This window comes from Papio anubis, chromosome 10 (genome assembly GCF_008728515.1).
Source record: "Papio anubis isolate 15944 chromosome 10, Panubis1.0, whole genome shotgun sequence".
Taxonomy (NCBI): domain Eukaryota; kingdom Metazoa; phylum Chordata; class Mammalia; order Primates; family Cercopithecidae; genus Papio; species Papio anubis.
Genome location: NC_044985.1, coordinates 117,503,491 through 117,527,238, shown reverse-complemented (window position 1 = coordinate 117,527,238; position 23,748 = coordinate 117,503,491). Strand labels below are relative to the sequence as shown.

The 23,748-nt window shown below is 36.5% G+C and overlaps 2 protein-coding genes and 1 pseudogene across 5 annotated transcripts in view; all 3 read right to left on the bottom strand.

The window, feature by feature from the left end:
• The window catches only part of LOC116268648, a 143,787-nt pseudogene that overhangs the window by 27,855 nt on the left and 92,184 nt on the right, over positions 1–23,748 (bottom strand).
• UGT1A10B (UDP glycosyl transferase 1A10B) overlaps positions 1–23,748 on the bottom strand; it is a 229,057-nt gene that overhangs the window by 144,513 nt on the left and 60,796 nt on the right.
• LOC116269205 (ubiquitin carboxyl-terminal hydrolase 40-like) overlaps positions 1–23,748 on the bottom strand; it is a 79,191-nt gene that overhangs the window by 17,366 nt on the left and 38,077 nt on the right. For all 4 annotated transcript variants that reach the window (XM_031651621.1, XM_031651622.1, XM_031651623.1 and 1 more), the window contains exons 14-21: positions 21,931–22,015; positions 20,944–21,014; positions 19,621–19,940; positions 17,508–17,631; positions 16,174–16,231; positions 9,080–9,133; positions 8,217–8,305; positions 6,554–6,640 (exon numbers count right to left, since the gene is read on the bottom strand). In XM_031651621.1, the coding sequence (XP_031507481.1) occupies positions 6,554–6,640; positions 8,217–8,305; positions 9,080–9,133; positions 16,174–16,231; positions 17,508–17,631; positions 19,621–19,940; positions 20,944–21,014; positions 21,931–22,015 (888 nt within the window). The remainder of the gene's footprint in view (positions 1–6,553; positions 6,641–8,216; positions 8,306–9,079; positions 9,134–16,173; positions 16,232–17,507; positions 17,632–19,620; positions 19,941–20,943; positions 21,015–21,930; positions 22,016–23,748) is intronic.

The following is a 23,748-nucleotide window of genomic DNA, read 5'->3' as shown; positions in this document are numbered from 1 at the left end:
AACTCACAAGTATAGGTAAATTCATAATCATACTCAGAATACCCCAGTGTTGCAATGGTGCTGTATAAATCTATCAATCCTCTTCCATGAAGGTTTAAAGTCAAAACAGTCAAAAACAACATCAGTTACAATTAGTGGTTAAGGACACAATAAAGATGTAAACTAAGGCAATAAAAATATAAATTGTAGAGGGAAGGGAAAAAATTCTAGAGTATTTTTATATGAACAAAGTTGAGTTGGATACAGCTTAAAATAGTCTATTATAAGTACAAGACTGTTTATCTTAGCACCACAGTAACCACAAAGAAAGAAATGACAGCAAATACACAAATAAGAAAGAGAAAAGAAACAAAGCTTAGCACCATAGACAACCATCAAACCACAGAAGTAAACAACCAGAAAGGAAGAAAAAGATCTACAAAACAACCAGAAAACCATTAACAAAATGGCAGGAGTAAGTTCTTACTTATCAATAATAACCTTGATTAAATTCTTCAATTAAAAGATATAGAGTAACAGAATGGGTTAAAAAAAAGAAGACCCAACTATATATGTTTCCTGAAAAGGACTCACACTGTTAAAGACAAACACAGACTGAAAGTGAAGGGATGGAAAAAGATAGTCCACGCAAATAGAAACCAAAAGTGAGCAAGAATAGCTACATTTATGTCAGATAAAATAGACTTTAACTCAAAAACTGCGAAAGGTCATTATAATTGATAATGGTCACTGTAGAAGATCATTATATAATAACTTACTATACAATCTATAATGAAAAAAGGGATTCAACAAGAGGATATAATAATTGTAAATATATATGCAAACACCACCAGAACACCCAAATACATAAAGCAAATATTATTAGACCTCTAGGGGGACAAGACTGCAATACAATAATAATAGGGACTTCAACACCCCACTTTCAATAATGGAAAGATCATCGAGACAGAAAACCAACAAAGAAACATTAAACTTAAACTGTACCATAGACCAAATGGAGCTAACAGATATTTATAGAACATTCCATCAACAGCTGCAGGATACACATTCTTGTCAACTGCACAGAGAACATTATCCATGATAGATCATACATTAGACCACAAAACAAGTCTTAATACATTTAAGAAGACAGAGATCATATCAAGTGTCTTCTCTAACCACAATGGTATAAAACTAGAAATCAAAAAGAAAAACTTTAAAACCTTACAAATACATGGAAATTAAACATGACCAATAATAATAATAACCAATGAGTCAATGAAGAAAGTAAAAGAGAAATTTTAAAATGCCTTGAGACTAAAATAGAAATGTATTATACCAAAACCTATGGGATACAGCAAAAACAGTTCTAAGAGGGAAGTTCACAGCAATAGATGCCTAGATCAAAAATGAAGAAAGATTTCTAATAAACAACCTAATCATGAACCTCAAGGAACTAGAAACATAAGAACAAGCTAAACCCAAAAGAAGTAGAAGAGAATAATAAAGCTCAGCGCAGAAATAAACAAAGTAGGAACTAATAAAACAATTCAAAAGAGCAACGAAATTAAAAACTGGTTCTTTTAATAGATAAGATTGGCAAATCTTTAGCTAGACTAAGAAAAAAAGAGTGAAGACTCAAAGTCAGAGATGCAAATCAGACATTACAATTGATACCATAGAAATACAAAGGATCATAAGAGACTACTATGAACAACTACTTGCCAATAAATTTAAAAACACAGAAGAAATGGATAAATTCCTGGACATATACAATATACTAAGATTAAACGATGAAGAAATAGAAAATCTGTACAGGCCAACAAGTGAGAAAATGCTTTCAGTAATAAAGTCTTTCACCAAAGAAAAGCCGAGGACCTAATGGCTTCACTGCTGAATTCTACCAAACATTTAAAGAATACCAATTTTCCTCAAACTACTCCAGAAAATTGAAAAGTTGTGGATATTTAAAAACTCATTTTATGAGGCCAGCATTATCCTGATTCCAAAACCAGGTGTAGATTCAACAACAACAACAAAAAGAAAACTATAGGCCAATATCCCTGATGAACACAGATGTAAAAACTGTCAACAAGATATTAGCAAACTGAATTTAACAAGCACATTAAAAAGACCATGCACAATTATCAAGTAGTATTCATCCCAAAGATGAAAAAATTCATATGGAACCATAAAAAAACCCAAATAGTCAAAGCAATTCTGAGCAAAAAGAACAGAGCTGGAGGAACCATACTACCTTACTTCAAAATATACTACAAAGCAACAGTAACCAAAACAGCATGGTACTGGCAAAAAGTCTGACACATAGGCCAATGCACCAGAATAAAGAGTCCAGAAATAAATTCACATACTTAACAGCCAACTGATTTTTGATAGATGTGCCAAGAACACACATTGGGAAAATGATAGTCTCTTCAACAAATGGTTCTGGGAAAACTGGATCTCCATATCTAGAAAAATGAGACTAGATTCCCTAACTCTCACTAAATACAAAAATCAGCTCAAATGATTTAAATACTTAAATGTAAAACCCAAAACAATGAAACCACTAAAGGAAAACATAGGAGGAACACTTTATGACGCTGGGTTAGGCAAGAATTTTTAAAATAAGCTTTTGTTGCCTCAAAAGCATAGGCAACAAAAGAACACAGACAAATGGGATTACATCAAACTAAAAAGCTTTTGTACAGCAAAAGAAACAACAGAGTAAAGAGACAACCTACAGATTGGGAGAATATGTTTGCAAAGTATAAATCTAACAAAGGGGGCTAGGCATGGTGGTTCACATCTGTTATCCTAGCACTTTGGGAGGCCGAGACGGGCAGATCACTTGAGTTCAAGAGTTCAAGAACAGCCTGGGCAACATGGTGAGACACTATCTCTACCGAAAATACAAAAAAAAAAGAAAAAAATAGCTGGGCATTGTGGCATATGCCTGTGATTCCAGCTACTTGGGAGACTGAGATGGAAGGATCACTTGAGCCCTGGTGGTGGAGGTTGTAGTCAGCTGAGATCACACCACTGCATGTCAGCCTAGGTGACAGAGTGAGACTGTCTTAAAAAAAAAAAAAAATCTAGCAAAGAGTTAATATCCAGAATATATTATATAAGGAACTTAAACAATTAAACAGAAAAAAAAAATTCTAATTTAAAAATTGGCAAAAGACTAATAGTAAACATTTCTCAAAAGACACACAAATGGCCAACAGGTACACATGCAAAAAATGCTCAACATCACTAATCATAAAGGAAATGTAAATCAAAACCACAATGAGGTACCATCTCGTTCCAGTTAGAATGGCTACTATCAAAAAAAAAAAAAGAAAATATGTATTTACAAGAATGTGGTGAAAAGGGAACATTTATGCACTGTTGGTGAGACTGTAAATTAGTACGGCCATTATAGAAAACAGTACGGAGGTTCCTCACAAAATTAAACATAGAACTATCATGTGATTCACCAATCCCACTACTGGGTATGTATCCAAAGGGTATGAAATCAGTATGTCAGAGAGATATCTGCACTGCCATGTTTACTGGAGCATTATTTACAATTGCCAAGATACTGAATCAACCTAAGCATCCAACAATGGATGAATAGGTAAGGAAAATGTGGTATATATACACAAACTAATAGAGTACTATTCAGCCATAAAAAAGAATAAAATCCTGTTATTTGTGACAACATGGATGAACCTAGAAGACATCACGTTAAGTGAAAGAAGCCAGGCACAGAAAGGCCTATCCGTAATATGACCTCATTCATATGTGGAATCCTAAAAAAAAAAAAGAGTTGACATTATAGAAGCAGAAAGTAAAACAGTAGTTACTAGTGACTGAGGGGGAGATGTAAGGGGAGGATGCGAGAGGGTGGTCAACAGGTACAAAGTTACAATCTAATAGGAGGAATAAGCTCTACTGTTCTATTGCACGGTAGGGTGATGATGGTTAATAGTAAGGATTGTATATTAAAAAATAGTTAGAAAAGCTCTTGAATGTTCTCACCAGCAAGAAATGCTAAATGCATGAGGTAATGAGTATGCTAAATACCCTGATTTAATCATTATACAACATACATATGTACCAGAATATTAAAATGTGTCTCATAAATATGTGTCAATTTAATTTTTTAAAAAATAGTTTCAGATTGTGGAGCATTTTGAATTTTGGGATCAGGGATGCTTAGCTTGTATTGCCATGGCCAGTTTTATGTGTCAGTAACCCACTCACTTCCCCTGCCCTTGCCTCAGATTTTTTTGAAGCAAATGCCAGATATATAATTTCATTTGTAAATATTTATTATGCATCTCTAAAAGACAAAGATTTTTAAAAACCTACAATGATTATGACAGCTAAAAAATTAAGAATTCTTTAATATCAACAAATATCCAACTAATGTTCAAATTTCTCTACTTTCTGTTAAATTATTACTAAAGTTCCTTTGGCTTGAATTAGGGTCCCAATAAAGTCCATACATTGCAACTGGTTGCTATGTCTTTTAAGCCTCTTTTGACCTATAGGTTGTCCTCATCTCCTGCAATTTATCTGTTGTAGAAGAGTTTTCTGATCTACATTCGGCTAATTGCAGACCTGTGATGAATTTAACCTGCTCCTATGCCTCCTGTATTTCCTATAAACTGGTAGTTAGACCTAGAGGCTTATTCAGACTCAGGTCCAGTTGTTTGGTTTTTTTGCAATAAGGGCATGGGGTATTGTTCTGAATTTCTGTTTTTTTTTTTTTTTTTTTTTTTTTTTTTTGGGACGGAGTCTCGCTCTGTCACCCAGGCTGGAGTGCAGTGGCCGGATCTCAGCTCACTGCAAGCTCCGCCTCCCGGGTTCAACACCATTCTCCTGCCTCAGCCTCCCGATTAGCTGGGACTACAGGCGCCTGCCACCTCGCCCGGCTAAATTTTTTGTATTTTTAGTAGAGACGGGGTTTCACTGTGTTAGCCAGGATGGTCTCGATCTCCTGACCTCGTGATCCGCCCGTCTCGGCCTCCCAAAGTGCTGGGATTACAGGCTTGAGCCACCGCGCCCGGCCCAATTTGTTCTGAATTTCTATGTTGCCTGAGTGTTGCTCTTTTTTGGGTTAGCAATCTTTGAGGATCATTGCCTAGGTTCATTAATTTATTAGGAGTTGAAAAAATGTAAAATTCTAAAATGCCTTCTTCATTTATTAGTTGGAATATGTTTATAAATAAAACTTATTATCTGCTTAGCTACCCTGGGATATAGTTTGCAAGGGAAAAACAGGAAAAAAAAAAAAATGCTTTATTTTTTACCTTTATGGTTGCCTAGCATCCATTATAGGTAACAGTGCATATTTTTGTATAGGATCATTATGAACTCACAGATTTACAGATTTTATGTACTTGTTTCAATTAATTTTTGTTATTTTTCTCACTGACGTTCAAATTGTCTCATCTTTGACTAGTGAGCTCCTCAATCTCTTTGATAATTCCAATAGTCTTTGTTAGCGGCTTCACTGCTTTCTGTGATGGTAAGATGTTTCAGGCTCATCTTAGACATTTCCTGACCTAGATACATAACCAGCCATTATTCTAAGATGCCCTGGTTCCTGTTCGTAGAAAATGGTATTTGGCAGCCATAATCTGGGCGCTAGGGGTACTCTGCTGCTACCAGGCTGGTCACTCTTTCTAACTTGCATCAATGGACAGAGCTGGAAAAAAATTTTTTTAAGAAAAAATACATGAAGTTCATTCAGACTTTTCTATTTCAAATTCAGGAGAACAGGTTTTTTTTTTAAACCACATTGATTTTATTTGTCTCTCTGTTTTCCAATACTAAAGGTCTAAGTTCTCAATAACAGCAATATAATTATTCACTTTATCACATACACACATATATACAAACATTCATACCACTGTGTGTGTATATAAATACTAGAAAATATATGCCAACATGTTAATATTGGTAGCATAAAGGATAATGAGAGGTTTTCATTTTTTTCTTTTAATCAATTCCTGCATATTCAACATTTCTGTTAATAAAAAAGTATTATTGATAAAAAGAAAAAAAATTGTAATCATTTAAAATTTCCAGTAGAGGCCGAATGGAGTGGCTCACGCCTGTAATCCCAGCACTTTGGGAGGCCGAGGCGGGTGGATCACTTGAGGTCAGGAGTTTGAGACCAGCCTGGTCAACATGGAAAACCCCATCTCTGCTAAAAATACAAAAATTAGTCAGGTGTGGTAGCAGGTAACTGTAATCCCAGCTACTCAGGAGGCTGAGGCAGCAGAATCGCTTGAACCCGGGAGGCAGAGGTTGCAGTGAGCTGAGATCATGCCACTGTACTCCAGCCTGGGGTGACAGAGTTCAGACTCTGTCTAAAAAAAAAAAAAATCCAGTTGGTTCACCAATTTTCAAGCTCCCAAAATAAAATAATTCCTCTAGTGAGTACATATAATTCTCTGAAGTATATTATATTAGGCCTAGTTTAGGACCTCCAGATCTTAACACAGGATACCACTGTTTCTCACAGCAAACATACAAACACACACAGCCTCTGAAAACAAAGGGTAAAATTACTTACATCTCTCACAGATATTGTTTCTTCTACTATAATTTCCATTTCTGTCCCAGGTTGAATGTCACTCCCCATTGCAAAAAACAGGAACAACTAACATCAAGACAGACGTGTAAATGCAATTTAATCTGAACTTAAAAATCCAATAAACGTATTATTTACTTTCAAAAATGTAAAGCCAAGGGCCCATGAAACTTTAACAAAAAATCCCAATTTATATGAAAATATGACTATGATTAGTAACTTAATGTTACAATTTAAGCAATAATTTTGCCTACCCAGAAGTATAAACTTGCTTCACCATCAATGTTTTTTACTCCTAATAAATGTCTCTCACATACACTACTTATTTTTCTTTCTTTTTTTTTTTGAGATGGAGTTTTGCTCTTGTGGCTCAGGCTGGAGTGCAGTGGAGTGATCTTGGCTCACTGCAACCTCTGCCTCCCAAGTTCAAGTGATTCTCCTGCCTCAGCCACCCATGTAGCTGGGATTCCAGGTGCGTGCCACTAGGCCTGGCTAATTTTTTATATTTTTAGTAGAGGCAGGGTTTCACCATGTTGGCCAGGCTGGTCTTGAACTCCTGACTTCAGGTGATCTACCCGCCTCAGCCTCCTAAAGGGTTGGGGTTACAGATGTGAGCCACCATGCCCAGCCAACATATACTATGTCTTCTACTATGATCTCCATCTCTGTCTCGATCACTCCCAAAAGGAATTTGTAATTACTATACACAATTAGTATTAATAAGCTTTTTCTGAGTCACTTGGTTATGATTTTATTTTCTGCCAAGCGATTCAAATATTACAATTCTCAAGACTCCAAAGGAAAAATACAAATCTGATCTCTTATTCCGTTCCTTATAGCCCTGCTTTTCCTTTCTAACTCAGCCTCACTTGTCAGTTTTCCCTCCTATCAGCTTGTCATGCACTACTATTTGCTAGAGTTCAGGGGAAAGCAAATTAAGGGGGAAGTGGTTGGGAAAGTAATGAAGTGAATTTGGGAACCACAGACAACCTGACTTGAGTCCAGATTACCCTGCTACAGGGTATTTACAATAAGAATATCCTTATGATTTCTCCACTGTAATAAGCTGATTAGCTTCTTACAAATGGCTTCTGGCAAAGGTCAAACCTGATGGTGTTTTATACTGAAAACGGACACTGATAAAGACAAGGGGAAAGGGAGGCTGCTCTCAGACTATTATATTAGTGCAGAGAGTAATTAAGTCCAAAATTAATAAACTGTGTTTCATTAAACCTAAAACGCTACTGACTGTTATACTTACTATTTTCTGTACCAGTGCTAGCTATAACTGCAGAACGCCCCTGACTGTAAGATGCAATCTAATCTCACAGATGTTAAAACGTGGGAAAAAGAAGGTGTATCTTAGAACTTAGGAAATATAATGGTTGAAAGTGGTGGCCACTCAACATTAAAGATTCCTTTTAACCACAAAATCTTCATAGAAAAAGAAACATAAATATGCTTTGGGGTAATATTTTATATTTAAACATCTAGAACTATAAGGATGTAATCCTAAAATAAAATGTATCATTTAAGAAAAGAAACTTTTAGAGAAAAACAGTATTACTGGAGTAGTTAAGGTACTAGTTATAATTCTGGTTATGGAAGGGTTGATTTTGTTTTGAAACAAGTGACCTTATTTTACCTGACAGGAACTTGGTGCTTTTCCAAGACATAGTCCCAATGAACTTCCCATTTTCAATTCTGCTTCTTTCAAAGTATAGCTGTCCGGCACTTAAAAAAATTTTGATAACATGATGAAGGTTATTAATTCCTAGCTCTCTAAGAAAAATAAAATATTCAAATCAGTATTTCTCTGAAAATCAAGAATATCAAGAAAGAAGAAAAACGAATTGCACTTCAGGCAAAAGGATTACATGCACTATGATCAGGTTTGATTTTCAATTTCCATACTCTAGGATATTTTGTTCCTGTTTTCTACATAACAATGCTAAAAGGAAGCTATGAATGTCTAGTTTCCTACTTAATAAAAATGACTTGCTCAAAGAGCTGTTGTTTATATGGATTAAAAGCCAGATAATCCAAATCAATCCATAAATGAAGAACCAGCTTCTTCGAAGTTTAAAGTTGAGATTGTTATTACCATCAATAATTAGGCTCATCCATGACTAAATTAAATGTAAGGTAAGAGCTGATAGAGATGAGAACTGAAGATTTTATTTCATAATTGGTATCACAATAAAATTAGCAAAGCAAATGGAAAAACTTTGAAAATAAAGTTGGAAAAAATATAACTAGATCAAACCCACGACTAAAATGAGAATCAGATAGTCAGAAAGAACAGTGTTTCATTTAGAAAACAGAAGTGTTTGTTTCTGGTTAAGATTTTCTGTAATACAAGGGTAAGATACCTGGATGAAAATATGTCCTATAAATCAGTTTCCAACAGGTAATTTTTAAATATTAGGTATTGGAGGCCACTACTTAAGGTATCAAGAAAGAAAGATGAGTATAAGCCACCTTTTGAAAGTTATCAAAAAGACTTACCTGGACAAAGAAGCTTCCCATTTCTATCAATAGGTCTCAAACAGCTGTTGTCAGCTATAAATAAAAGGAATATTATTTTTCTTAGTATATTATTTTTCTTAGAGAGCTAGGAATTAATAACCTTCATATTATCAAAATAAAAGGAAGTTGGTTACAGCATCAAATACAGAAAACAAAAGAGAGATGCTCTATTGTGTTAATTAGCAGAAAACTACAGAAAGCTAAAAACAAAAACAAACCAAAAACCCCCCAACAACCAAAGAAAAACCCCCAAAATAAGTACAGTCAGCCTTTATTTTACGCAGTAGTGCAAGACTAACAGTACCAGGTGAAACTGTGCAAAACAATCTTAATCAATGGAAAAATTACAATTGTTCCATGACACTTAAAAATTTTTGTTGTAACATTTAAAACCCTCTTCATTATTAATATTATACATGCATTAGGAAAGGAAAAAACAGTAAAACCAATATTTATACTATCATTTAAAATACTAGAATTTTTGAGAATTAAAATGTTTTCTTTGTAAATTACATATGAAGAGTAGTTTAAACAGGGCTTGGTTTCTTCTCATTGTATAGCTTATAATATGTAGTGACATCTTTCCTGTCCTGTAGCAAACTGTCATACTCCTTTCTAAGTTTGGATCAGCTTCCAATATCCAGAGTTGCTTGAGTGACAGCAGGGTCAACATTCCCACAAGTTGCCACTGCTTCTATAACTCCATATACTTTTGTTTCTTTGTGTACTTTCTTCTCTGTTGGCCAATTCCCTCTTTTGATTATGTATTCTTGTAAAATGTCATGGTGGGTTTAGCACTGGGATAAAGGGAGGCAACACAACCACATGCTTTGCTGTCTGTGTAGGGAAGTGAAGTGAAGTGTACACGCAGCGACAAACCACTAGCAGACTTGAAAGAAGTGACCGGTTACTGCTTATGGTGCACATGTGTTATTTATGTGATGAATTGTGCCCTGAAGAGCTGGCAGTCAAGTGTGTACTTTATTCAGTTACAGTTAATATACCATATACCATGGTTGCTGAAATTTTAACCATCTTGCTGGGGGACTGATGTTATATAACTAAACAATAGTAATGAAATTTCTGCATATCAGAACAGTACAAGCGGACTGCCTATATTTAAAATATGTTGGGTGATTTTATGCTTATTAAATGGGCCAGCATGCACTATGTTTGAGGACACAGATTCTTGCTTTAGAAGATCCCCTGGTGCTTGGAAGGGGAAAACCAAGTTTTCAGTTCAAACAAAATTCTTAAAAAGTAGGATGTAAATTGGAGGGGTGGGGGAAGGTTGAGTGTTCTGAAGAGACAACAATAGTATGAACCTTAGAAGTTTTAACTTTATTAGACCACAGCAGAATCTCTTTCTGAGATTCCTGAGTTCAATATTTTGTATTACAGTAATATGAGGCTAGCATACAATTCTCACATAAACCTCCTGTCAACGGAAACAATTTACTTAGAGTTCCCCAACTTAAAAAGTGCTTTTAAAATACCGTCTCTTTAAAATCTGTTGGTTTTCACCGAACAGGTACTTACTGTGTATTGTCTATGTGCCAGGCACTGTACTAGAAACTGGAAATACAATGGTAAGCAAAGCAGTGTAAACTCAGCCCTCACACAACCTTGTCTAATGGGGGAGGTGGATGTTAATAACAGAAATAAAAGGGCAGGTACAGTAATAAATGCTATGAAGGTAAAGTACAGGGTGTTAGGAGAGTACATTAGCAAAATCAACTGGGATTGTGTGGTCAGGGATGGAAGGAGAAGGAACATTTCAGACGAGACCAAATAAACAGCTGAAGTTAACAGCAAAGGGAACAGAGTTGAAAGAGAGACTGAGCACTAAGAAGTTTTGGGGGTCAAAGAGAGCTTGTGCACTGAGAAACGCAGAAAAGTCAGCATGGTAAGTGAGTTGTGAGTATGTATAAAAGCAGATCACAACAAAGTTACAGTTAAGCAGGGGTCAAATTGTGCAGGTTCTTGTAGGCTAGGTTAAGGAATTAACTTAAGTGCAATGGAAAGCACTAAAGGGCTTTGTGCGGAGGAGTGACAGGATCTAATTCACATGTATTGACCATGATCAAATGGTTTGGAGGGGGGCAAGAGTGGAAGAAGGGAGACAAGTTACAGGGGATGACAGTGAACTATGCATTTTAATAAACCAATGACTTTTAATAATGGACTTTACTGAGTTATAATTTTCTTATAATAAAATACATGTTTTAAGCGTACAGTTAATAGTTTGAAAAGTACATAAACATCTGGTAACCATCAGCAAACTGAGGTATAATTTGCATCATCCCCCTTAAAACTCCCTGTGCCAATTTGCAGCCCATCCCTCTTCCTCTCTCCCAATCCTGATCTGCCTTCTGTAATTACAGCTCAGATTTTATTTGTCTAAAGTGTCTTATGTATGGAACCACACAATACGTACTCTTTTGCATCTACTTTCTTTCTCTTGGCATAATGACTTTGAGATTCATCCATGCGTTGCATGTGGTGGAACTAGCACTGCCTTGCTCTTCAGTGATGAACAGTATCCCATTGCTTAAATACACCATCATTTGTCCATCCCTTTACCTGCTCATGGGCATTAGGATTGCTTCCAGTTTGGGGCTAGGAACATTTATGTCTTTATGAGGATATACGTTTTAACTCTTATTCACTAAATACCTAGATGTAGAATTGGTAAGTGGATGTTTAAATTTATAAGAAATAAGCTAACTTTTCCAAAGTGGCCATACCCATTTTTTTTTTTTTGAGACTGAGTCTGGCTCTGTCGCCCAGGCTGGAGTGCAGTGGCCGGATCTCAGCTCACTGCAAGCTCCGCCTCCCGGGTTTACGCCATTCTCCTGCCTCAGCCTCCGGAGTAGCTGGGACCACAGGCGCCCGCCACCTCGCCCAGCTAGTTTTTTGTATTTTTTAGTAGAGATGGGGTTTCACCGTGTTAGCCAGGATGGTCTCGATCTCCTGACCTTGTGATCCGCCCGTCTCAGCCTCCCAAAGTGCTGGGATTACAGGCTTGAGCCACCGCGCCCGGCGGCCATACCCATTTTATCCTCCCACCAGCAACATATGGGAGTTCCAGTTGCTCTACATCCTTGCTAACACGTGGTTGACTTAACATTTTAAGTTTTATTTATTCTGCAGGGTGCACAGTAGGGTGTCATTATGGTTTTAATTTGATGGCTAATGATTCTGAGCATTTTTTTCCCTGTATTTACTGGTCATTCATAGATAGGTCTTCCTTTGTAAAGTGTCTGTTCAAGCTTCTAAACCTGGGTTAGGTTACAAGTTTTTTGTTTTTTTTTTTAATATTCTGAATGTAAGCTGATCATCAAATATGTGTTTCACAAATATTTTCTCCCAGTTTATGGCTCGCCTTTTCAAATGCCTTTTGAAGAGTACAAATTTTAAATTTTAATGTAAATTAATTAGGCTTTTCTTCCATGGTTTGTGCTTTTTGAGTCCTATCTTTAAGAATACAAAAACCTTTCCTTATGATAAAGTAACAAAGATTTCCTCATATGTTTTCTCCCAGAAATTTTATAGTTTTAGGTTTTAACTTTCAGTTGTATGATCCATTTAATTTTTGTATCAGGCGAAGTAAAGCTTGAGGTTCATTTCTGCATATACAAATATCCAAATGGCCCAGCACTATTTGTTGAAAAAATACTATCTCTCTGCTTGAAAAAATACTATCTCTTTGCATGAAAATACCTTGGTACCTTTGTTAAAAGTCAACTGACTATGCACCTATTTCTAGATTCTCTATTTAAGTTTCACTGTAAATATTTTAGGCTTCATGGGTCACATGTGATCTCTGTTGCACATTCTTCTTCTTTAAAAAGCCCTTTACTAGTGTGAAAACTATTCTTTGCCCACGGGCTGAACAAAAACAGGTTGTAGGCCATAGTTTGCTGACCTCCTCTCTACATGTCTACCTGTATGCCAATATACACTGTCTAGAGTGAGCCTTGAAATCAGATACTGTAATTCTTTCAACTTTGTTCTCTTGTTTTCAAACGTGTTACAGCTATTTTAAGTTCTTTGCATTTCCATAAAAATTGTAGAGTCAGCTTGTCAATTTCTTTAAAAAATGTTAAGATTCTGAGTGAGAATATATTAAATCTACAAATCAATTTGGGAAGAATTATCCTCTTAAGAATATTATATCATCTGGCCAGGTGCGGTGGCTCACACCTGTAAACCCAGCACTTTGGAAGGCCGAAGCAGGCGGATTATGAGATCAGGAGATAGAGACTATCCTGGCTAACACGGTGAAACCCTGTCTCCACTAACAATACAAAAAATTAGCCGGGTGTGGTGGCAGGCACCTGTAGTCCCAGGTACTCGGGAGGCTGAGGGAGGAGAATGGCGGGAACCTGGGAGGCGGAGGTTGCAGTGAGCTGAGATCGCACCACTGTACTCTAGCCTAGGCAACAGAGTGAGACTCCGTCTCAAAAATAAATAAATAAATAAATAAATAAATAAATAAATAAATAAGTTAGCTAGGCATGGTGGCAGGTGCCCATAACCCAGATATTCACGGGGCTGAGGCAGGAGAATCGTTTGAACCCAGGAGACAGAGATTGCAGTGAGCCAAGATTGCCCCCTTGTACTCCAGCCTTGGGGACAGAGCAAGACTCTGTCTCAAATTAAAAAAAAAAAAAAAAGAATATCGTGTTGTCCGATTCGTGAATGTGGTATATTGTTTTATTTATTCAGGTCTTCTTAAATATCTCACAGCAATATTTCCTAGTTTTCAGTGTACAGGTCTTGTACATATTTTGTTCATTTATGTCTAAGTATTCCATAATATTTTATGCTATTATAAATGTTTTCTTAATTTTGATGTCAATTTTGTTGTTGTTGTTGCTGGTAGGTAAAAGGGCAATGAATTTCTTTATATGACTTTGAGTTCTTACTAAATTTACATGCATTAAGATACTAATTCACATTCAGTAGAATGGCCATGTTGGTGTGGATATGGTGATTAGGGAACACTTCTATACTCCTGGTGGGAATGTAAACTAGTACAGCCACTATGGAACACAGTGTGGAGATTCCTTAAGAACTAAAAGTAGAGCTACCATTTGATCCAGCAATCCCACTAGTTGGTATCTACCCAGAAGAAAAGAAGTCATTATACGAAAAAGATACTTGCACATGCATGTTTATAGCAGCACAGTTTGCAACTGCAAAATCGTGGAACCAACCCAAATGCCCGTCAATGAGTGGATAAAGAAACTGTGTGTGTGGTATATACACACATATATATAGGTATATGTGTGTACATATAGGTGTATATATATGATGGAATACTCCTCAGTCATAAAAAGGAATAAATTAATGGCATTTGCTGCAACCTGGATGAGATTGGAGACTATTATTATACGTGAAGTAACTCAGGAATGGAAAACCAAACACCGTACGTTCTCACTGATATGTGGGAGCTAAGCTATGAAGACACAAAGGCATAAGAATGATACAGTGGACTTTGGGGACTTGTGGGGGAAGGGTAGGAGGAGGACGAGGGATAAAAGACTATGAATAGGGTGTAGTGTATACTGCTCGGGTGATTGGTGCACCAAAATCTCACAAAGCACCACTAAAGAATGTATTCATGTAACCAAATACCACCTGTATCCAATAACCTATGGAAAAAATAATAATAAAAGCTGTGCTCAAAACATGTTTAAAAAAAAAAAAGTCAAAACCAAACCAGTAACAGCTGATTCTTAAAAAAAAAAAAAAGATGGCTGGGCTCGGTATCTCATGCCTGTAATCCCAGCACTTTGGGAGGTCAAGGCGAGCGGATTACCTGAGGTCAGGAATTTGAGACCAGCCTGGCCAACATGGTGAAACCCTGTCTCTACTAAAAATACAAAAATTAGCCGGGCGTGGTAACACACACCTGTAATCCCAGCTACTTGGGAGGCTGAGACAGGAGAATTGCTTGAGCCTGGGAGACGGAGGTTACAGTGAGCTGAGATTGTGCCATTGCACTCCAGCCTGGCTGACACAGTGAGACTCTGTCTCCAAAAAAAAAAAAAAAGATAATCACAATTAATCACAGATTGACAAGGACATGTAGAAACTGCAACCCTGACACATTGCTAGTGGGAATATAAATGGTTCAGTCACTTTGGAAAATAGTATGGTGGTTTCTTATAAAGTTAAACACAAATTTGCATATGACCCAGCAATTCCAGTCCTGTATATCTACCCAAGAGAAATGAAAACATATCTCCACATCAAGACTTATGTGTAAAAGTTTATAGTGGCATTATTCATAAAAGTACAAAAGTAGAAATAATCCAAATGTCTATCAACTCATGTTTGTCCAGGATAAACAAAATGTGATACTATCCATATAATGGAATACTAGACTAGTCCGCAATACAAAGGAACAAGCTATTGATACATGCGAAATCATGGATGAACCTCAAAAATGATATGCTACGTGAAAGAAGCCAGACACAAAAGACTGTATGTTTTATGATCCCAATTATATTAAATATTAAGAAAATAAAGTCTATAGAGACAGAAAGTAGATTAGTGGTTGCCAGGGGCTTCGACTACAAATGGGTACAGGGATCTTTTTGGAGTAATGGAAGTATTCTGAAACTGGATTGTGGTGATGGTTACAGAACTCTACACATTTACTGATGATTACTGAATTATACACTTAAACTGAGTGAATTTTATGGTATGTAGATTATATCTTCATAAAGTTGTCACAGAAAGCCTAATGGTAAGTGAACAGTGAGTTTGCAGAATGTACATTCAGAACAGTTCACATGAATACATGGTCTAGATACATATCCACATCAGATATACTCATTGTATTTGGGGAAGGAGAGAAAGAATAGGTCTGAGGAGGAGAACATAGGGGACTTTAACTTCATTTATAATGTTTCAAACAAAAACAAACATATGACAAAAAGTTAACATTTGTCCATTTTGGGTGGTAGGTATATGAGTTTTCCCTAAATTATTTTTTGTATTCTCCTATATTTTCTTCAAGACCAAAATTAAAGAACCAAAAAGCAAATGTAAATGATTACCTAGTTCCTTCATTAATTTTAATTCCTTTATGGCTTTAATTCGAATATCAAACACCATCTAAAATAGATAAATAAAATAATGACTAAGTTGTAAAAAACGGGAGGAGATGAAAATGAGGATTGTCACTGTGTGCATAAACAAATTATTTGAGATATTAATTACCTGACATTTAGTAGTTTTTGCCTACTTAAAATTTTTCCATCCCTGAAATTCTTTTATAAGATCAAAAGCAAAAACTTAGATCTTCATAGTTAAGTTTTTACCAAATTGATGTTAACTGGAACAGAAAGGACACCTACAGAAAACTAAAGAAACAATTGTAGCTGAAAGGCAATAAGCTGACAAACCACTAACTTTTCTCATGAAAGCAAACAAAATAAACTCAGGGCAATCACATTTCTCTGTGTCAGGAATGATGAATGTGGGCCAGTAAGCATAAATAAAAATGTATACTATCAGCCCAAGAGCACTATTTAAAATTGCTGTTTAAATGACTTTATTTTAGATTCTTTCCCTTTTTTGGTTTAACCGAATTTTCTCTAGGATATAAAATCTTGGAAATTTAGGAGTAAAACTGATGTCAGACAATCTATCCTCCCACAGTACCCCACACTGTGGAAAGAAGAAACAGAATGAGTCATAAAGGACTTCACCAAAGTCTCTCACTTAGGGTCAAGGTAGTAGATCTTCCGAACTTTAGTGTATGCATCTTAGTGTATAAATATTAACACACTTTAAGAAATTATAATATTTATATAAAAGAAAACAACATTCTAGTAAGTTTCAACTTGTTATAGAAAAAAAACCCATAATGAATTGAGACTACATAAATATAAAAAGGTATTTCCTGAGATGATGTTTAAGGAAACTAGTCTTCAAATGGAGAACTAGAAGAGTTCCTTTTAAGAACACCTGGCTTTATAGAAAAACAGAGTATAATGTAAAACCATTTAAGATAAATTTAAAAAACAGAAGTCCACAGCACAAAACCAAAACACATGTATACTTGGTTTAAAAAAAAATACAGAAAAGACCCTTGAAAATAGCATTTTCAAGGAAGCCAGAGAATTCCATGAACTAACTAAATAAGTAACTCCCACATTCTAATTCTAGGCTTTGGAGGAAACTTTAAAAGGCACGTATTTTCTTGAAATATGCTAAGAGCCAACTAACATAGGTAAACAAGCAATAATCAAATGTTAAATAAAAAGCTAACTTCCTAAGATTTGAAGTCTCTTGAGACAACTGTTCTGAAAGATTAAGGTATTGTTTTCTAAATAAAATTCTGTTAACTGAAAATCTATCAGCCAACCTTTAATTATATTCTACTCACTGTGTTAACAGTTGCTGATATTTTAACCTGCTTCTCTTCAGAGTCTACCTGGCATAAATTTTTAACATGGAGCCAGTCAATCTCATTTATACTAGTGACCCATTTCTCTTCCTTGGTCAACAAGCTGTAGGTAAAAAGAAGAGATCAGAAATTAATACCTTTCCTTAGGCATCACTTCCAAAGCTCTGCATGTGTCACTTAATGTGACTAATTAGAGGTGACTAGTTCTACTGAGTCGTTTCTATGATAAGTGGGCTATCTTTGCAGGGTAATGTTAGGCAGTAGTCTACAGAGTCTATATTCATGACTCCAAATATTCTTTGATTTTCCCACATAATTTGTTGCCACATTTTTCCACAGAGAACTTCCGTAAGTAAACAATCAGTTGCTCACTTCTGCCTGCACCCTGCAATCACTAGGGGAGCTTTAAAAGAGCGCCTAGGCCAGGAGCCTACCCTACCTGATCTAGATTTCATTTAACAACAGGGCAGCCATGTGTAGTCTGTAGACTGACACTGCACAAAAGGGCCACGTCTAAGGAGTGTCACACATGGCATATACATTGTATACTGAATTTTTGAGAGTTTTGTTTTATAAAAGCAGTCGGCAGTAGAGTATCTTGTTCTAACATTTTCCTACAGATAGTAGTAAAGGGTCCTGAAGAGGTGCCTTCTTTCCAATTCACACAGAAGCACTAATGGGCTTGCAGAAGTCCTCTTTGGGAATGTGCATCAGAGCTCTGAAACATAATTCTACTCTTTATTGCAGTTATTCCATTCTGAGCTCCCACCTTAAGCTAGCAATCCCAAATACAAAGTTTGAAGCACAAGATGTTCCGTGAAGACTACCTTAAAATAGTGAAAAACTGTATGATAATCATGACAATGACTGCATTAACTAAAACATTTAGCACTTACTGTGTGTACTTTGTAAGCACTTAACTCTTTCAATCTTCTCAACTCTATGAAGCTGGCACTAGTTATTATCCCCATTTTACAGACAAGAAGACTGAGCAGAGAAAGACGAAATACCTTGCCCAAGGTCCCATTACATCCTACTGACTTGCCTAGGAGCACAGCTAGGCAAACTACATAGATTACTATGTATCCATCCAAGGCAGTTTATAAAGAGTCTACAAATCTCAAGGTTGGGCAGAGGGGATGGAAAGCAAGATACATCTACAAAATAATCATTATTAGGTTTAAAAAGAAAGGCACCCAAATGCTAACAGTAATTAACAGTGCATGGTGAGAAGAGGGATTTCCCCAGTCCCAATAAATGTATACTGCCTTTTATAAAGGAAATACAGTTCTTATAAACAAGGTGGACAATGTCTGAGAAACCCCTGTCCAAAAGAGTAACAGTGGTAAGTGTACTATGAAATAAGTGCTCTGCTGCTCTGCGTCAAAGCCACTATAAATAATGATGCAGAAGTCCTGCAATCTAAGTAAATTTGTAGCACTGAGAAAACAGGGAACTTGAAATCTTCAATATATGGAAATATTGCAGCTACAGTGTATGACACATTGACTACAGCAAAGTACTATCACAGACACAGATGACAAAAAGACAGATGTAGCTTTAAATGTGACCGCAGGATTCATAGGGGTAATTCGCCAGGTAACTGCTCTATTTGGGCAACTGGGCTCTCAAGAGTCACAGAAGGGATTATAAGGAAACCATGAGTCAACTTATGGGTCTCCTGAAACAAAATATCCAGAAACAATTTAGCCATAATGTTTATACCTTCTTCAGGAAGATTTTCAGGAATTTTCTCTGCGAGAATGTTCCTTCGGTTTTATAACCAGCCCTAATCAGAATTCACCTGATAACTTGCATTATAGCCAACTAATTGATACTCTATATAGTCTAGAAAATCAGGGATACTTATATTATTTTCTCACCACATTTACCAAAAGTCCCTTACAAAACATCATTTTTTTCTCTAAGTTACATAACCTACAACATTCGTGTATACAATATTTAGAACATAATGTCTAGAAATAAAGAAACATTCAACCCTTGTCACTAAAATAAAGCTTTAGAGTTCTGCTGGGTGGTACTGTAATTAAAATGACTTCTAGAAATCCTTTTTCTCCTGTTAGCGAGTTACCTGTTATCATCATGAGAATCCTGAATTAAAACTGAGCTTCCATTTCCGAGCCCTTGCTCCCTGAACGTCTTCCTCATGTCTTCCTTGGAGATGGCCATCCAACCCTCCCCACCTGGGCATCCAGCACTGTTGATGAAGATGACACCTGCTGGGATTGCTAAGGCTGTGAGGACAGTGCCCACTTCTGCATTAGATGGAAAGACATGTGGAGATTCTATCACCTGGCAACACTTTTCTCCTTCACTGCTTGTGTCCAGATGAAGAACATTTAAAAGCAGAGGTTCGCAGTCAATACCAGTTTGAATGTGGACTCCACCAACCTGCAATCATATCAAGAAAACCATTAGTACAGTTGATACTTGCCAACATTGTCAATATAACATGGTAAAAGATTACTCTTAGAGAACAACTCTCATTTTTTCCAAGTGAAATAAAATTTTCACAAATGTCTGTTAAGCATCAAAGGAACAACTTCAGATCTTTCTTTTGAAACTTTCTTATCTACCTTTTATTTTTTTAGAAGAAATCTACGATAGACTGGAGATAGAGATTTATGAGTTATCACGGGTGGTGATGAAGCCAGATTGGCCAAGGTCAGTTCACAGAGTGGCTGAAGTGCTCCTGGCCACCCTCTAGAGATAGAAAATTCACTCTCCACCTCCAAACCACCCCAACGACTCCCCAACTCAGTATAGATCCTCACTCTTCTAAATTCCCACAGGCACTATGCACAGACCCCTACTCCAGCACATATGGTGCAGTTCTTCACACAATGAGGGCCTAAAAGGACACAGATCAACTGACTGGCCTTTGACCTAGCATCTGACACACAACCTGGTATAACGGAGGCACTCAAGAAATGTCTCCTTGACGTACAACTAGCACTGATTGTCTAACATTTATCAAGCATTTCAGTAGTTTTCTAATATCTAATTGCCCTCACATAGGCTGAATAAAATTTCATTACAATGACTTTTTTTTTGAGATGGAGTCTTGCCCTGTCACCCAGGCTGGAGTCCAGTGGTATAATCTCAGCTCACTGCAACCTCCACTTTCCAGGTTCAAGCGATTCTCCTGCCTCAGCCTCCCAAGTCACTGGGACTACAGGCATACACCACCATGCCCGGCCAATTTTTGTATTTTTAGTAGAGATGGGGTTTCACCATGTTGGCCAGGCTGGTCTTGAATTCCTGACCTCAGGTGATCTGCCTGCCTCGCCCTCCCAAAGTACTGGGATTACAGGCATGAGCCACCATGCCCAGCCATTACGACTTTTAAAACATCCAAAATTATCACGAATATTTCTTCAGCATTTTTTTTTACCTCCACCCCATTCCACACAAAGATATCTTCTCCATCAGCAATTTCAGTTTCACACAGTGTCAGTTCATCCCCTAGAAAGAGATCACCAGTGAGACCATTCATCACGACCATCAGAAATGACTGAGCTAAAGAAAGAGCTGAGACAAATATTTCTTTGAAAAAGTATTTTCACTAAGGAAAATTTAAAAAGTAGTAATTATTTTTATTCTATTGACATCTCATTTCGTAATTTTTCTTTAAAATGTTGTTACAAAAGCTTTGTGAGCATGGTGGCAGGACAAAAGAGATAATCCAAAGGTCAAGTGTACTTAAGGCACATGACATTGGAAACAGGAGTTAGGCTTAGGCATGGAATGGTCCCAGCTCCACTGATACGTCCATAACACAAGCTGTATGTCTTTGTGTGCTTCAAGTCTCTCAGCTCAGTTTTTTCATTTATGAAATGGGGATAAAAGAATTTTATGAGAATCAAGTGAGATAATTAACATAAAACACCTATTACAGATTTTGGTCCAAATTAGATGTTACTGCCACTACTGTTAATTTTCATTGTTTTGCTGCTAAAGGAAGTAAATGCTTTCAAACTCCCAAAGTATTTCTTGTTTTACTACAGAATCTGAAGCTGAGAGTTGGGCAGAAAATCAAGTCATATAAATATGATTCAGATGGTTTGAAACCATGTTGCTCAACAATATGTGTCAATATAAAAAATTCTAAAGCTTTTCAAGAAATTTTTAGTAGGGTAGCCTTAATTTGAGAAAAAATAAAATGTTTCCATGTTAGAAGAATTTCACACATTATATAAACTGTACACATTAAAACTCGGATATATTATTTCTTTTGGAAAACTTACAGTGTGAAGATAATCTACTTAGTTAAGCAAGTAGTAGGTGGGGAAGGACTGACAAGGAGCAGAAAATCACAGATGAGCCGGACAAAAATACAGATGTATAAGAGTGAGTTGCTATGTTTTCATATTTATCTTACCGCCAAGTGTCTGGTAAATGTGAAGTCCTGCTGGTACAAGCTTTGCAACACTAAGAACCATGTCTCCTTCCCAAAATTCTAACAGCTGAAGAATATTAATGAAAGAAAAGAGAACATTGAAAAGTGACACATACATATCACCTTTCCAGGTTACTGTGCCAACTTACATAAGAAGATGACACAAAGAGCAAGCAAATGAATACTCTCACTCCCAGCCAACACCGCAAACTTCAAAAGAAGGCATCGCTTGTTAAATTAGTCAAATCCCAAGATGGCTAATCTCCTCCATTCCTGAGTGAAGAATTCTGGCATACACGAAGGGCACAACAACCATCTAAACAATTCTGCTTAATATATATGAAGAGCACTTTTCTCAGAAAGCAAGTTGATGAGCATGCCAGCCTAGGAATTTTTACTCAAAAGAGCAAGACTAATTTGTGGAATTAGTAATGTTGAGGGAAATGCAGTCCTGACTCTAGCACACACTCATCTTCTAGTTGCTTGAAAGGAATGTCTCCCATTGCAAATTTATAAAGGTGCATTACCAGTTTACTTAATAGATTACCAGGGCTTCGTTTCTAGATCTGAGAGTCTCAGCGCCGTGGCAAGATCACCAAAATAATATCACCATAAAAGTCATTCCTATCTAGTCATTCTCTACAATACCATAAGGTATTTTCTTAAAAAGAAATTTCTTATTTACAAGCAATTAGTTTGCTGTGAACTAAGTTTCCTAGCCTCTTGTCAGTAACTTCCCTGTAAGAGAATAGTTAGTAGGGATATACATTTAAAACACCAAAAAGCACAGACTGGAGTGTACCTCACACTTACAAAGTGAGTAAGATCCTTTCCATTTACAATATCCCCCTAGACAGGTTCAGATTCCCACATCCACCTGTATCAACAATGCTAGAATTGGCTCAGAAATAAATTTCTAATGAAAAAGTTCAGAAAGATTAGACAATTTTAGAAATCCTGACACTGATCTAGTGTTTAAATAACTTCAAATCAACAACTAAGGTCAAAAGGGAAATTGCTTTGCTTTTCTTAGCAGAAGAAAATTGAAAGAAAGCTAATAGTTTTGGTGAGTAATACGATTTTTCAGAAAATTCATTAAACTAATTTCTGGGAAAAAACACAAAAAGCTAACATTTTCTATCTCCCTTTTCCTTGATCAGAAAGTAGTGTGGAGCAGGAGTGTGATTAGGAGGAAAAAACCCTAGATGAAGAGTAAGGAGACCAGGGACGGAGTCCCAGCTCCATCAACTAGGTTTAGGACCATAGGCAAGACACTGAGTCTCTTTAAATCACACTGCCTCGTCTTCAAATGGGGCTAATGTATCTTCATGAGATTAAAGAACCAAATCATATAATTTATATGAAAGCAGTGTAAGTAAAATAAAGAACACTGCTGTTACTATTATCATCATTAAAACATATCTTGAAAATGACTTGGAGACTACAGCACTGTTTTTACTCTAGACTAATAGATACTTTCCTTCACTTAAGAGTATTATTAATAAATACTGTTCTACACTACAGGGTACAAAGTTAGTTGCTTTCACTTGTTCAGTAGTTCTCAGTTTTAAACAACATGCTCATCTTTATCTTTTCGCTCTCTTTGAAAGGCAATTTGCTTTCATTTATTTTCTAAAAAAGAGACAACTTCATACTCTTTCTTCCCCTCAAATAAAATGTACCAGCCTGATGGTCCACCTGAAAAGCTGCTGGTAGGAGCTGTGGAGAAAAGCCTCCTAAAAGACTTAGAAGATCTGGGTCATCCCTCCGTGAAGTGGCAGATGTCAGGTCTTTCTAAGC